Genomic DNA, 16,733 nt, shown 5'->3' with positions numbered 1-16,733 from the left:
TGAGTCCTCAATGATTCGAGGGCTATGTTATGTTTCCTACTCCTATGTTTTGAGCCTTTAGCTTGCAATTGTATTTTGACTATGAGGGGAGCCGGTAGTATGTCATGGCCCCCGTCCTATCTATGTATGTAGAGGTGTGCGTTGGACAAGAATTTTGTAAATGAGCTTGACTCTTGTTCTATGATGTCATTTTGAAATGGTTTGCCCTTAGTCCCTATTTCCCGTTAATTAATGTTGAATGTGCCTCCGCGACCGATGAAGTGTGATGACAAGTTTGAGAGGCTTGTTTGGGGTTCCTTCGGGTTCCTCATTTGCCATGTCACGTCTAGGCCCTAGGCTTGGGTCGTGAAAGGGCCTAAAGTTGGAAGATTGTTTCCTATACACTTTTCTATTCCTCGTGTTCTAGCTCTTGCTTCTACCACTACTAAGAATGAGGTTTGGCATAAACGTCTAGGACATCCAAATTCTATTGTGTTGTCTCATTTGTCCAATTCTGGTTTATTGGGAAATAAAAATCAATTTTCAGTTGCTTCATTTGATTGTTCTACTTGTAAATTAGGCAAAAGTAAAACTCTTCCTTTTCCTAATTTTGGTAGTCGTGCTGCAAAGTGTTTTGATGTCATTCATAGTGATGTTTGGGTCATTTCACGAGTTATTTCTCATGCTCATTTCAAGTATTTTGTGACATTTATAGATGACTATAGTCGATTTACATGGGTGTATTTTCTTCGATCTAAATCTGAAGTGTTTTCCATATTCAAGAAATTTTTGGCTTATGTTGAGACTCAATTTTTCACATGCATCAAAATATTAAGATTTGATTCTGGTGGAGAATATATGTCTCATGAATTCAATAATTTCTTGCTTGAGAAAGGAATTGTATCACAACGCTCTTGCCCATATACGCCACAACAAAATGGGGTTGCTGAGCGTAAGAATCGTCATCTTTTAGATGTCACTCGTACTTTATTGATTGAGTCCTCTGTTCCATCTAAATATTGGGTTGAAGCTTTGTCTACTGTTGTCTATTTGATTAATAGACTTCCATCTAAAGTGTTAAATCTTGAGTCTCCATATTATCGTCTTTTTCTTAAGCATCCCAGCTATCATAGTTTTCATACGTTCGATTGTGTTTGTTTTGTGCACCTGCCTCCTTTTCAACGAAATAAACTTTCTGTTCAGTCTATTAAATGTGCTTTTATGGGCTATGGTACTTCACAAAAAGGTTTTATTTGCTATGATCCAAGTTCTAACAAATTTCGTGTTTCTAGAAATGTTATTTTCTTTGAGAATCAGTATTTCTTTCCTACTCATGTTGAGTCATCTTCTGTTTCTCCTCTTCTTCCTACTTTTGAGGATTTGCCATTGTCTTCTAAGCGGTTCAAACCAGGATTTGTGTATGAACGACGTCGGCCAACTTTACCCCATCCCGAAACAGATCCGCCACCTGAGACTGCTCCACAACCAGAATCTGAGATTTCTTCAAGGTCTGCTCCTCTTGAGCCTCCTCGGCGATCTACTAGAGTGTCTCAAACTCCTAAACGGTATGGTTTTTCTTCTACTTTATCCACCATCTCTATTCCAACAGGTTACTCACAAGCTTCCAAGCTTGAATGTTGGCAAAAAGCAATGGAGGAGGAACTTTTGGCTCTTAAAGAAAATAACACATGGGACATTGTTCCTTGTCCTCCAAATGTCCGTCCAATTGGATGTAAATGGGTTTATTCAATTAAACTTAATTCTGATGGAACTCTTGATCGGTATAAAGCTCGATTGGTGGTCCTTGGCAACAAACAGGAGTATGGTGTAAACTATGAGGAGACTTTTGCACCTGTAGCAAAAATGACTACGGTGCGAACTATTATTGCCATTGCTGCATCACAAAATTGGCCTCTTCATCAAATGGATGTCAAAAATGCTTTTCTTCATGGTGATCTCAAAGAAGATATTTATATGAAACCCCCACCTGGTTTGTTCTCATCACCTACATCAGATGTATGCAAGTTGAAGCGGTCTTTATATGGATTAAAACAAGCTCCAAGAGCTTGGTTTGACAAGTTTCGATCTACTTTGCTTCAATTCTCTTTTGAACAGAGCAAATATGATTCGTCTTTGTTTCTTCGAAAAACATCTGCTGGTTGTGTTCTTCTTTTGGTGTATGTCGATGACATTATTATCACAGGAACTGATTCTTCACTAATCACTAGCCTTCAGCAGCAGCTTAAGGATTCTTTTCATATGAAAGATCTTGGTATTCTTACTTACTTTTTGGGGTTAGAAGTTCATTATAATTCTTTAGGTGTGTTCTTGAACCAACACAAATATACTCAGGACTTGATTGCTTTGGCTGGTCTTCAAGAATCTTCCTCTGTAAATACTCCATTGGAATTGAATGTAAAGTACTGCAGTGCGGAAGGAGATCTTCTTCCTGATCCAACTTTGTATCGGCAATTAGTTGGGAGCCTAAATTATCTTACTATTACTCGGCCTGATATCTCTTTTGCAGTTCAACAAGTGAGTCAATTTATGCAGGCTCCACGCCATCTACATTTGGTGGCTGTCCGTCGCATCATTCGATATCTCTTGGGAACATCTACTCGTGGATTATTCTTTCCTAGTGGTTCTGAGATTCAGCTTAATGCATTTAGTGATTCTGATTGGGCTGGATGTCCTGATACTTGTCGCTCCGTCACGGGTTGGTGCATGTTTCTTGGAGATTCCTTGATATCTTGGAAGAGCAAGAAGCAAGATCGTGTATCAAAATCTTCCACCGAATTTGAATATCGAGCAATGTCTACTGCTTGCTCTGAGATTGTTTCGCTTCGTGGTTTACTTGCAGAAATTGGATTTCCTCAATCTAATCCCACTCCTCTCCATGCTGACAACACAAGTGCTATTCAGATTGCTACTAATCCAGTTTATCATGAAAGGACCAAACAAATTGAAGTGGATTGTCATTATATCAGAGAAGCTGTAGATAAGAGAGTCATTACTCTTCCACATGTATCCACTGATCTTCAAATAGCTGATGTGTTTACAAAGTCTATGGCACGACAACGTCATCAGTTTCTGGTAGGCAAATTGATGCTTTTTGATCCACCGGCATCAATTTGAGGGGGGATGTTAGCATGATTGGACAGATTCTAAATATCTGTACATATCTATGTTATAACTCTAAATATTTGTGTAATGATGATAGGAGATAGCATAGATTAATGCAGCATATTTTCAGAGATATTACAATTAGGAATAGCATATATTTAGGGATATATAGCAGATTTTTAGGCATGTAAATCAGAATTCTTTCTATTTAATGGAAGAACTCTCATTTGAGAGAGATCATTCAGCAAAATTGACAGGGTCAACTAGGTTTGGCTGGCTAACTCACAGGAAATTTCTCGGCTTTAACTAGAATTCGTACTATGAGATTTGAGTTTCATATTTGTTTCTATGAATGCCTATGTTATACATAGTGTCTCCATCCATGTATTGTGTGAAGTTGCTTAAAATGAGGTTATGTTTAGTTGTACTTGAGCAAAAAGAAATTAACAAGAAATCAAATTAGAGAAGTTGGTTGATTCATGAATATCAAGTTATTGTTAAGGTATGCCATAATTTTGATTAAGCTACCCAACAGGAACATTAAGAGGCTTTGTTTGCTACAAATAAGAGAATTCCTTAAGCCCTAAAGCATCTCGGAGTAAAATGAGAATCTACTCTTGAGAATATTCAGGGCTAGGATGATACCATGGATTGTCAAAGATGTGAAGCTTGGTAGTTTAGAAAGAAGAGACAGAGAAAACTCCTTTGGTGCTCATATGGACAATATGGAGGAGTGGAACTGAAGTGCTTTTGAAGAGTGAAAATAACCTTGTAGAAATAAATGGAACTTAATGGTTCCTTTGCACTTTGAAGCTGATGATATGTTCCAATCTGTGCCTACGAATAGGCGTTTAGTGGAGAATAATGCTTGTGTAAAATGCTCTACTCTGGTTTATGTCTTGTATGTGGGATATCCTCATCAAATCAATGAACTATTAGCTTCATAGACAGAAAATATTGGTACGCATACCATTGATTAACCTGCTTTAACCCTTTGACTTTACTATAAAACTAAGTAGACACAACAGCACTGTGAAAGCCATGGAAGATGAAGAAAAAATTACCTTTGTATGCCTTATGGTTAATATCTTATTTGGTACTGATTAAATTAACTCAAGTCTTTAATCAGTTACCTGTTCAAAAAAAAAAATTAACTCAAGTCTTTAATTCTTAATCAGTAAGTTAGGCTAAAATATCAAAAAGAAAATAGAAGCAAAAGCTCGACTAAATCTGGACTTGCTTGGCTTTTGCATAGACAACAGGCATTTTGTGAAAAAGACGCCTACTCCCTTCTTTTGATTGATGCTGAATTTCTTGTACATTTAGCATTTCTCATCAGCTCCCTTCAAATGACATTGCTGCAATCTTATGATTTAGGTATGGTATCCTTTGTCAAAAACACTTGCTGAAAAAGATGCTTGGAAATTTGCCAAGGAAAAAGATTTGGATATTGTTGTGGTGAATCCGGGAACTGTAATGGGCCCTATTATCCCACCAAGCCTTAATGCTAGCATGCAAATGATTCTTCGTCTTCTTCAAGGTAACATTGAGTAATGAGTTCCATTTTCCTTGTGTCTGCAAGGAAAGCCCTAGGATGGGGGTAGATTGTTGTTCCTATTTTTCTTCTGTTCAATTTGAATTCTTGTTGAAAGAATCAGTTCATTAAGTTATATTGCCACCTACTGATCTCTGCTGAACCTTTCTCTCAGAATCATATTTTCTAAAGCTTTTAAATATCTTTGATGGATATTAGTTATGAAACTTTGTTGCTTGTGTCCTCAACATGCCTTGTCACTTTGTTTATACTCAGGCTGCACCGATACATATCAAGATTTCTTTATGGGATTAGTCCATGTCAAGGATGTGGCATTGGCTCATATTCTTGTTTATGAAAACAAATCAGCAAAAGGAAGACACATGTGTGTTGAAGCCATAGCTCACTATGGGGACTTCGCGGCTAAGGTTGCAGAGCTCTACCCTGAATATAACGTTCCTAGGTAATACTCTTTTAATCTGACTTTTTTATGCGTAGTATACTTAAGGAGTGAGTATTTGTATTATCCTAGAGGTGCACTGTTCGGGGTTGTTTGGTAGAGTGTATTAGCAAAAATAATGCATGCATTTGCTCTGGTATTAGTAGTCCCTTGTTTGGTACATTTTTTCATGCTATGTATAACTAATATTACTTAGACACTCTATTGTATTACTAATACCATGGATTTCTAGGAATTAGGAATGCAAAGGGATTTAATACATGCATTAGCATGGTTAAAGACCCAATTACCCCTCAAAAACACTTTTACATCTTTTCCACCATAATTGTGGAGGATATTTTTGTAAAATAAATATTATACAATGCATACTATTTTTAATACACTATACCAAACAATGCATATGAAATAATCTATGCATAACTAATACAAGCATAACTAATACAAGCATAACTAATACAAACATTACTAATGCAAACATTACTAATACACACTATTGAGCATTATTTTTATACACTCAACCAAACAACCAGTATTACCAAGCATTCCTTATCCCTCTTCATTACCTTGGCTGTCTCCACCCTCCACAAAAAGAAATTTCTGAAACCTCTTCGGTAAGTAGTCCGTTTTGTTTTCAAATGATCAATCTAAATGCTTTAATAATTGAATGACTTTCTGAATCTAAATTTGTTCATCTTTCCCACTCGACGTGTTTGTTTCTTTGATGTTCTTCTCATCAAGACTTATTATCTGGGGATTTCTCTCAGATGAGCTTCCGTCTTCTTGAAGCCACTTGATCTTATTAGAGTTTGAATACCGCCATGACTTGCATAACTTACTGCTTATTGACAACTTAGAGATGTTAAGTAAATAAGTAATTTCTTCGGTATCTGTACTTCTTAGTCCTGCTTCTTCTCTTTCACCTTGTTATTTTTAATACATGATGACTACAATTATTGCAGACACTCTTTTATCAGTTCAAGTTTCTTGTTAAAAGTGTACTACGTAGTATTCATTTTCTCTGTTGTGTTTTGCTCATTCGGATCAGGTTGCCAAAAGATACTCAACCTGGACTATTAAGAGCCAAAGATGGAGCTAAGAAGTTGATGGATTTGGGACTGGAATTCATTGAAATGGAGCAAATAATTAGGGACGCCGTTGAGAGTTTGAAGATAAAGGGATATATTTCTTAAATGTCCATAGTTGCTGTGTAGATAAACTATGTTATCGATCCTTTCAGCGCCTTATTATGTGAAACAGACACACTTCAGGTTCAACTTGATAAGAACTTCTCTAATAGAATTATGTTTCTCTCTCTCTGGTTTCTTGTTTTCACAGTTTCCTGTAAGCATAGCATCTAACTGATGGACAATTTTCGATACCATCAGAAGTTGTAACAACGAGCTACTAATGAATGACTATGTTGAAGTTTCAAATGTAGAGTTCGATATTTACCATTTCATGATTGTATTTCAGGCTGAACACAACATCTGTTGGAAAAATATTTTTAATATCTCAAAAATAAAGTTATGTCTGAGAGATATTCCTACAATTGATTAGCATTTATGGCTTTCATTATAAGAAGTTGACAGTTACCAAAACTTTGATATTTTTCTTTCTTAAATAATATTATTTAACTATTTTCTAAGTTCCTTTCCAATTTAACAAAGCATATATTTATGTATTATTCCTATTCATTAACAATGATTTTTCTTAATTAGGTAAAATAGTTCTTTGGCTGTTGAAGTTTTTTAGAAAAAAGGTTTTTCCTTTTGGGTAAAGATACAAAATGTACATCAATCTATTCTCCTCCTACTTGTTGGTTTTTTAAATCTTTGGTTTGATTTTAACTCCTAATTTTATATTAAGAAAAAATGGTTGAATTTTTGGTATATATCTATATTAGTTGAAATATCTTAAAGAATAATGTTAGAACCTACGAGAATTTCCGTTATTTTCAATATTTTAATATCTTTATGCACCAATTTCATATCTTATCTTTAGCTTCAATTAGTTAAATTAAAAAGAAAACGGTAAAGAATCACAAAATCAAAATACAACGACTTGAATCAAACCTAAGTATGAAGGTAAAAATCAACGAACTCTTTTTATTTTTTTCTATATCATCCTCCATATAGTTAAATCAAAAGAAATTGATAAAAGTCATAACAATGAAATAAATCAATTAGAATCGCACCAAAACATGTATCATGACATAGAAGAAAGAATTCTACTATTAGACCACTTATACTCTTTGTCCTAATATTTTTTTCTCTAAAATTTATGTGAAACTAATCGAGAGACATCTTCTAGTTTTTATAAAAAAAGATAAATTTTCGTTATTTTTTCGTTTATACGAAATTAACCTAGAATGCATTTTAAAATTTTTCTCTTGGTATATACATAATTTTTTTCAAAATTTTATACTCGTAAGAATTCCTGTTAATAGGTAATCTCTCAAATGAATGTCTAATATATTCGAAACCTCTTGCATACCTCTTCAATCTATATAAAGTTTGGTTAATGTCATTTTCGTTATGACGGACTATTATACTGAAACAAGATTTATCGTATTCGGAAAAAAAAGAGAGAAGGTTTATAACTTACCTCTTTAATCGCCTACAATTGTGGTAAATTCTACACCAACAAAACAGTGACACCAGAGCTAACACCATCTCTCTCTCTCTCACATGCAAAACACACAGAAAAGAGTAACAAGTGAACAACCACAACCATGGCGGCCACCATTGTTAGGTCACCGAAGCTCTCCCTCTCCCTTCCTCCACCTGAATCAACCACCTCAAATCTACCATCTCTAAACCAGAGCTTCTTCACTCCGTTACCTAAACGACGTCGTTGTATCTCGATCTACGCATGTACCGCTGGTGATCAAAGCAACAGTGCATTTGGAGGTGAAATTAAGAAAGGACAAGCGATTGAGCTTAACAAAGTTAATGATGAGAATCCTTATGAATTTAATGCTAAGGATTCACCTAATCCCTTGCCTAGTAAGTTGCAGTTTTTATAAAATGGATTAATTTAGGTTTTCTTTTTGTGATAATGTGATTGTATTGATTGCTATGTCTTGAGAAATGAAATTGGTGAATTTCAGGGCCATTAACTTCGGCTGATTTGAGCAATATGGCTTCTGAAGGTTCTCGTCTTCGGGTTGCTTATCAGGTATGAGCGGGTTTATGCGTGCATTTCCTTTTTTTGTTTGTACTAGTTGATTAACAGAGGTAGTGTTGGATGTACAGTTCAGTTTTCTGAATCTGTAGTTCTGATCCGAAGCATAAATTTATATGTAAAAATATAAGTAGTAGGTCTGACCACTTGATTTTAAAAGTACAGTGGGTTCAATGCTAAGGACTTAAGTATTGAACCCATAAAGTTTAATCTTTATTCCACCCATGAACAGAGGCAGATCCAGAATTGATGGAGTGGGTGTTTTGGGCTCGGATAATTTATTTTTGCTGTCACTAGTTTCAAAATTTGTATGTGTCTCTGCTAATGAGGTTGCTCGTTTTCCTCTTGTTGAGGTTTCTGATTGGTTGATTTTATTGTGTTTTCAGGGTGTGCGTGGTGCTTATAGTGAATCAGCTGCAGAGAAAGCATACCCCAACTGTGAAGCAGTTCCGTGCGAACAATTTGATACTGCTTTTGACGTGAGTTCTCCTTTGTATTCTAGAATGTCCTGGGTTTGTTTGTCTTGATGAAGTATGCATATTTTGAAATCCGTGTAGGAGTGGATGACAGTTAAATCATGAACAACCATACCTTTCAAAAGAAAGAGTAAAAAGTTAACACTATCTATATAATAGGACGGGTGAAGTGGAGGAGTGCTATAAGGTTATAAGCAATAGGAAGTTCTAACAAAATGGCAGGTTTTGTGAACGGATGTGAGACAAGCAATGTTATATGAGAGTGAAAATTGGATCTCTAGACCCTACATGTTATGTAATTGAAATATAATGTTGCAATAGATGTGTCACTGGGTATGTTGTTGTTGTTGTATTAGAAATGATCAGACCTTACAGATGGTGCAAGTAGCAGGCAAAAAGGATAAAATAAATTAAGGTTGACTGCAATGATTTGTCCATGTCATATGTAGACCCCATATATACTTGGTTTGTAGGTGTGTCAATATGATTATATAATGTGTTGAAGGGGAAGAATTTCTTATCCAAAAAAAGAAGAAAAATAAATGGATAAGTAGACATAAAATAACACGAGGCATCTGTCTAAAAAGATCTATAATCTCATGCAATCATGTGGATTAAGTTAAGAATATAATGAAATGGAAGCAAAAAAGACTCAGTTGTTATAGCACTTACTTTGGTTCTTCTGGTTGTGAAACGTCTCTTCTTCTTTTCTTCAGGCTGGTGACATGTATGTTCGTGTGGGAATAACTTTGACTTTTGGAAAAAGCATCCTTTTAGAGATCTTCTAATTTCTTATAAGATAAAGTATTTAGTAAACTGTATGTTCTAGCCATGCTGGGTTGCATTACTCTAAACCTGTGCTTGTAGGCGGTCACATACTGCGTGGTGGATTAGTTGAGGAGAGGGCAAGTTTGTTAGTACCACATTGTCAGGAAAAGGGGACTGATTGCTTAGTGTTGAAATGAAATTGACCTGAATAGAGAGGGATAGATGATTTGATACAAAGGATTCATAAGTCTGACATCAACTAATTTGGATTGAGGTATAGTTATTTGATTGAAAGATAGTTTCGGAAGTGTAAGTATATCGAGCTCATATGTGGCGTTAACCATGAGCTACACACTTGATGTTCTAATTTTAGTTAAAAGCAAGGAGTAGTATTTACCTTGCAAAATCGTTGTTAAATATCCTTAAATTAAAAGAAGAGCTTAAAAAATTGTCTTTTATAGGTAAGATCTTAAGAAATAGCTACTGTTAAATTATTATATTATCTTTAATACTGCATGCCTTTATGACGAGTTTCAAATCCTGTTACTTGTGTTGACATTTATTCCAATCAGAGGCAAAGGTTCATACTTTTTAACCTCTTGAAGGTACTCAATGACTGATCTGTTCCTTGCATAAGACATTGTTGTTATGTCCATGTGACCAAAAAGGTTAAGACTACTTAGCACAAATAACAGGTTTAGAGTATCATACCATTTGTTAAACTGTTGACCGACTTTTGTCCTGAAGCAATTTCACTTTAACAATAACTTGCTAGATTCCTAATATATGCCTTAGTCATAGATTATGGACTCTTTTTCTTTTTCCCTTTAATAAATAAATAAATAAATACTGGTGGTCAACAGTTCAATTATAAGCTAACATATGATTTATGCATTATTGTCAATATGGATATGAACAGATCAGTTAGTTAAACGTAGAATGTACCTGTGTAAGAGATTTCTGATATTCAAGAACAAGCTGCCCAAGCTGGGAAAATGCTTATTGCCTTGGAATGTTATGTGAAAAATGCTGTTATACTCCTCCTGTAGTTTTCTTTTGTTCACATATAGACTTCATCAAACGCCACCCCCCTATGTTCATAATACGTCTCTATAATTGAGTTCGTCCATTCCTATCTCTACCTTTCTTATGCTTTCTGAATGCCTCTATTTTGGGGCTTGGCTTAGACCATGAACCCGATATTGGTTTCTTATTGTATATGTCTAGAGGCAGTCAAGTGGTGTTGATGAAAGATATATACTTTTGAAACTAGGAGAGGAAAATACTCTCAGCCATTTATCACTTTATTATAATATTTGCTTGGCATATCTATCTTGGGTTGGAAATTGGTTGGTTGTAGTGTGCAGGAATAGAAATACTAGTGCATGGGAAGAATATCTCGTTGTAGTCCCAACATTTTGTGGATTGAATACCTTATTTGTTTCTAAAATCTAACACAATGATTTGCGACCTATAGCAACATAAATTATCTGATCACAAGTACCATCTGCTCACTCTTGATCGGACGAATGGTACCAATTCTCCTTTAGCTTGTGACTGGCCCAAGCAGCTTTATCTGATCTCTTTAATGTACCGAATCCCAAAATTTATACTGCCTGTTTAGCATTTCTCCTCAAATTGCTTCAGTCATTCTTGGTGAATTAATTTGGTGAGGCGAGACATAATAGCTCGAGCCACAATGATTCTTGAACTAAAATATGGCTTTGGTAAAGTGATTTAATGTTTCTTGAAGGCTAAGGACAGTAAAGATTCACTAAAGATTTTTTTTTTGATCAAGTAGGTCACTAAAGATATATATTTTTTTAATCGAGTAGGTAACTATAGATTCTTAGCAGTAAGTTTTAATTGTAGCAGGAGGTTAGTTTCAATGTCCTTTGCACTTATGTATATAAAAACGGATCATGATTTCACTTTCCTTTCTTGTTTGATAGGCTGTTGAAAGGTGGCTTGTTGATAGAGCAGTTTTACCAATAGAAAACTCTTTAGGGGGGAGTATTCACAGGAATTATGACCTTTTGCTGAGATATCGTTTACATATAGTTGGAGAAGTCAAACTAGCAATTCGACACTGTTTGCTGGCTAACAATGGCGTCAAAATCGAAGACCTGAAAAGAGTTCTTAGCCATCCGCAGGCATGCTTCTTTTGCTTTCTAATTATTAATATGGTTTGAAACACATATTTACACAAAACCTGGTTATACATCAGGCTCTTGCTCAGTGTGAGAACACATTAACGAAGTTGGGATTGGTCAGAGAAGCCGTAGACGATACTGCTGGTGCAGCCAAGGTTAGACGAGATATTCTGACTGTTCCACTTTTGTGATTTAGAAAATTCCACTATTTGCGTGGTAGATTAAAATAGATTCAACAAATTATCTTTAAACTTTTAAATCATTATATGTTTTTGTTTGACTATTTCTGCAGTATATTGCTTTCAGCAAACTCAAAGATGCAGGAGCAGTTGCAAGTTTAGCTGCATCTAGGATCTATGGTTTGAATGTGCTTGCACAAGATATTCAGGTTTACAAAAATCTGATGTAACAAGCTAGTTGTCTGTCATTATATAAATCATTCTTCAGTTTCTGATATGTAGGTATATTTCAGGATGATTCTGATAACGTCACCCGCTTCCTTATGCTGGCTAGGGAGCCCATTATTCCTCGTACTGATAAACCATTCAAGGTTAGTCCTGCATTTAGATACTTTTTGGCAGAATAGCAAAACTGTAACTGAATTGGTATATGTTTTTCTTGGATGTCTTCTAAGTTATTCTCACCTAATTCTGTGGTTTGTGCTTATCTATTGATCATGACAGACAAGTGTAGTCTTTTCACTTGATGAAGGTCCGGGAGTGCTTTTCAAGGCACTAGCCGTTTTTGCCATGCGGAGTATTAACCTTACCAAGGTTAGTTCGACTTTGCCGAAAATTTGCTGGTTATTTCTCACGTCACACATTAGATATGCAAACTAAACCTTTTGATTTCAACTCCAAATCTTGGCTCAGATTGAGAGTCGTCCACTGCAAAAGCAGGCTTTGCGGGTGCTTGAGGATAGTGTAGATGGATTTCCAAAGTATGTACCATACAACTCTTCTCTTTGCATTTGCAATTTCAGAATAGAATTAATACATACTCCTGATAATATGTAACCCAAGGTTGTGACTTTGTGGTGAGAACCATGAGGTAGGTTCAAATCAGCAGAAGCAAAATCACTGGCTGATTTCTTCCTATCTATCTAAGCCTTTGGTCTATAGAATTACTCGGTACTTGTACTGGTCAGAGGGTAATAGATACCCCATTAGTCGAGGTGATATATACACACACACAACAATAGCATATCCAATATATTTCCACAAGTGGGTCTGGGAATGTGGGGTGTATGCAGATCTTACCCCTGACTTTTGTGGGGTATAAAGGCTGTTTCTGAAAGACCCTCAGCTCAAGAATTTTGTTTTTAGAAAATGGTTTGAAATAAATGTAAGAGTGAAGCACCCAAAGGTGTGGCCTGGTGGTCAATGAAGTGGGTTTAACATCAATTTTGAGCTCTCAAGTTCAATTTCCAGCAGAGACGATATTAGGTGATTTCTTCTCATTTGTTGTAGCCTTGGTTGACAGAGTTTGGTACCTTTTGGTGGAAGGTGCAGGTATCCCGTCGAATTAGTCGAGGTGCACGCAAGCTGGTCCTGATGGCTGATACTACATTTATCAATAAAATAAAAAATGCAAGAGTAAAGAAGTATGATGAAAATATTGAAGAAAGAAAAGTACTGACAATAATAAATATTTAAGATAACCAAAGTAAAGGAAACAACAGTAGTAATAAAATTGAAGCATAAGATAATGCTAGCATAGTAGTAATAGTGCAGTAAGGAACAAATAGATGCTCCAGATTAGAACCCTGCTCTACCACTGTGAATTGGGAAAATGCTCTACTGCCTGCTTATTGTCTACCCTAATCCTCAATCTCCACCCTCTCCTATTTAATGTTATTTCCTCGATGAGCTAAAGCCTAAAAATGAGTCATGCCCGCTCTATTCGCCTCTCCCCAATTCTTCCTTGGTCTTTTCTTAACCTCTCCAAACTTATCATCGCCAACCTCCTGCACCTCTTCATTGGGGCATCTGTGTGTTCCTCCTCTTCACATGCCTAAACTATTTCAACCTTGCTTCACGCATCTTGTCTACCACGACAGTTATTCCCACCTTGCTCCATATATCTTCGTTCCCAATCTTGTCTTTTCTAGTATGTCCGCACATCCATCTAAACATTCTCATTTCTGCTACCTTCATCTGTTGAACATACTGACAAACACTCCACCTCGTACAACATAGTCTGTCTAATAATCACTCTATAAAATTATCACATAGGACACCGTATGCGAACCTCTATTTCATCCGCTTTACTCCAATACGATGTGCAACATCCTTGTCGTTCTCCCATTTTCTTGGATTATAGACCCAAGATACTTGAAACTTCCTTTTTTGGGGATGAGTTGTGTATCAATCCTCACTTTCCTTTTTGCCTTCTCGGATGTGACACTGAACTTGCACTCCATATACTCTGTTTTAGTCTTGCTTAACGTGAGGCCTTTAGAATCTAGGGTCGATCTCCATATCTCCTGTCTATCGTTAACTCCACCACGTGTTTCGTTGATCAATACTATGTCGTCTGCGAATAACATAAACCATATACATATACCACAAATTATGTATAAGTGCATTATTCTTACCAAGTATCATCTTATACTCAGAAAAATAGTTTGTCATAATGTCATCTGTGTGCAGGTACTTCCCTTACCTTTTCTATGTTGATTTCGAAGCATCAATGGCTGATCAAAGAGCTCAAAATGCTCTGGGACATCTAAAGGTACTTTTAGACATTTGATGTTTTAGTATTATATTGGTCTTTCATACAGGAGGAGCAAAGTAAAACCACTCATAAGGTTTGTCATAGTGGAATAGTTGCTCACAGAATGAGAATTGTTTTGTCCTTGCAGGAATTTGCTACCTTTTTGCGAGTTTTAGGAAGTTACCCTTCAGATAGTGGAATAGCTTGACATTACAAGGTATCACTTAAATATTAAAGAGTTTTTCTCAGAGATCCCTTATAGATTTTCCTTGCTCTTCTTAACAAAATAAATAAATATTTGTTTGCTCAAGGGTCTTATTTGCCTGTGGCCTGAGGTATGAATGTTACTGTCTTTTTCCCTTTTCGTGTGGAAGTAAATTACTGTCAATATGGAAAAGAGGAGAACGGGACTCGAGGTTAGAGAATCCTCAAATTAAGGATAACTGAAAGAGGTGACAGATATTCTAGAAAGTAGCAGACTTTTTGTCTCTTAGTTGAGACTGAGCCATTCAATGATAAGAGCACGAATCAGACAACTTGCAAGGGATCTTTACCTGACTCCATAAAATCATAAATTAAGCAGTCTCTTTTCTATGCGACACTGAACTTGTACTCCATGAACTTCACAATGGGTTATATAACATGCTGTAGGGTTGATAACCATTTTTTTTTTCTGTTAAAAACTTAAATGCCCTTACAATTATTTACAAACAAAGTTGAATTAAAAAGTACTTTCTCAAAGAAAAGGAAACAACCTCTCTACCTCCGAGGTGTAGGGGTAAGTTCAGCATACACTCTACCTCTCCAGATACCACTTTGTGGGACTACACTTGGTATGTTGTTTCTCAAAGAAAAAGGAATAATGTCAGAAATGGAGGTAGAAGTTTTGTTTTGGGAAGGGTAGTTAGGGATACAATAGTAAAAATTTTGGTCAAACTAGAGGTGCTTATAAGCCGAAAAGTCATAATTTGGCAGGGACCTACTTGTGGCTTTCAAGCTCATTTTGGCTTATTAACACTTTTAGTGTTTACCAAAAACGTAGATAAGTCTTAAGTGCCAAGCTTTGTGCCATACACCTTGTAAGTGGTGATCAGAGATGTTTAGCAATGAAAATCTCAGAAATGGTTTTGAGATGTTTTAATTCATTCTAGTATCCTCCTCCTCATCTGAATGGATGTAGGACTGGTTGTTGCTTTGCGAAGCTCGTATAGGTGAATTTCTTAATAAAATAACTTAGGATTTTGATCAAGCTGTATTTAGCATCTCCAGGCTCAAAACTATATGGTTTCTGTGACTTCCAGAAAAGTCGTCCTCCTCTTTGTGAGCTTTATTCCCCTCCTCTCCTCTCCTCTTCTCTTGTATGTTTTTCCCGGACCTCCCCCTCACCCAACAACCCAAAAAAACTTAACGCTGCTAAGGGTTAATTGCTATTGCAGGCAAGCACCTGAAGACGCTCTTATGAAAGATGCACGATGGTGAAATTGGTGGTTCCACTCTCCGATGACTGAAATTCCATTATAGATACCATGCAACACTACGATTTGATACGTGTAATTACTAAGTTCATCTTCTTTTCTTGTGTTCTTTATTTTCTATCCCAGATTTGTTCTCCTGGGTTCACTGGTCCTGGAGCATATTGGTACTGAAGGAGTGAAATGTAGATGATCAGAGTGATACATGTTCTGTAGAATCTTTTGCCTTTTAATTGTTTATTTATGAAGAGCAGTGATGATTCTTTATTGCATTTGGTAACTTTGCGATAAATTTAAATTTTAGATCCATCTCCTTCAAGCAGAGCTTACTCCCAATGGCTTAATGGAAAAAAATAATATTATCTCATTGAATTTGTGCATTGCATGACCCATTTTTGTTAGTGACGCTCTTAACAAGGATTTTTTTTCATTCCCAAAAACTCATACTCGAGATTTCTAATTAAGAATATATCATTATTCTACAATTTGTACATATCTTTGAACTGTGCTATTCCACATGTGATCCAACAAAAACTAGTCAGCATAAAATAACGTGCAAGATAACACTAGAGGTTGCGTTTCCTTTTTCAAGTCCAAAATGCACTCACCTTTGAATTATTTTTTCTTTTAAAAAGTTAACATCACTACTTTCGAATTTCCACTACACTTATGCTTCGTATAAAACAAGAAAGAGACTCGATAAAGAAAAAAAAAAGATAATTATCATGATCAAATCCTAGGTACGAATCATTCGTTAATGTACGAACAAAACCGCAAGTTATTTAACATAGCTAGTGATTAAAAAAATATTATTTCAAGAATATTTATATATAATTTAATAAAATATAGTCGGAATGAAATAGAATGGTC

At 35.8% G+C, this 16,733-nt stretch overlaps 2 protein-coding genes across 2 annotated transcripts in view; both read left to right on the top strand.

Moving 5' to 3' along the window:
• The window catches only part of LOC125844926 (phenylacetaldehyde reductase), a 16,078-nt gene extending 9,549 nt beyond the window's left edge, over positions 1 to 6,529 (top strand). Inside the window, exons 4-6 of the mRNA XM_049524293.1 lie at positions 4,480 to 4,642; positions 4,913 to 5,099; positions 6,142 to 6,529. Of these exons, the coding sequence (XP_049380250.1) occupies positions 4,480 to 4,642; positions 4,913 to 5,099; positions 6,142 to 6,286 (495 nt within the window). The 3' untranslated portion in view covers positions 6,287 to 6,529. The remainder of the gene's footprint in view (positions 1 to 4,479; positions 4,643 to 4,912; positions 5,100 to 6,141) is intronic.
• A 1,150-nt stretch (positions 6,530 to 7,679) lies between these two features.
• LOC125844910 (arogenate dehydratase 2) lies at positions 7,680 to 16,166 on the top strand. Its single transcript, XM_049524274.1, has 12 exons — positions 7,680 to 8,101; positions 8,206 to 8,273; positions 8,666 to 8,758; positions 11,476 to 11,676; positions 11,751 to 11,831; positions 11,969 to 12,064; positions 12,149 to 12,226; positions 12,360 to 12,449; positions 12,549 to 12,616; positions 14,328 to 14,409; positions 14,540 to 14,608; positions 15,828 to 16,166. Exons 1-11 carry the CDS (start codon positions 7,828 to 7,830, stop codon positions 14,597 to 14,599), a joined length of 1,191 nt encoding a protein of 396 aa, XP_049380231.1. The 5' UTR covers positions 7,680 to 7,827; the 3' UTR covers positions 14,600 to 14,608; positions 15,828 to 16,166.
• Positions 16,167 to 16,733: the final 567 nt, after the last annotated feature.

Source organism: Solanum stenotomum, chromosome 11 (genome assembly GCF_019186545.1).
Source record: "Solanum stenotomum isolate F172 chromosome 11, ASM1918654v1, whole genome shotgun sequence".
NCBI lineage: Eukaryota > Viridiplantae > Streptophyta > Magnoliopsida > Solanales > Solanaceae > Solanum > Solanum stenotomum.
The sequence above is the reverse complement of the archived record's forward strand: the minus strand, read 5'-3'. Positions and strand labels throughout refer to the sequence as shown.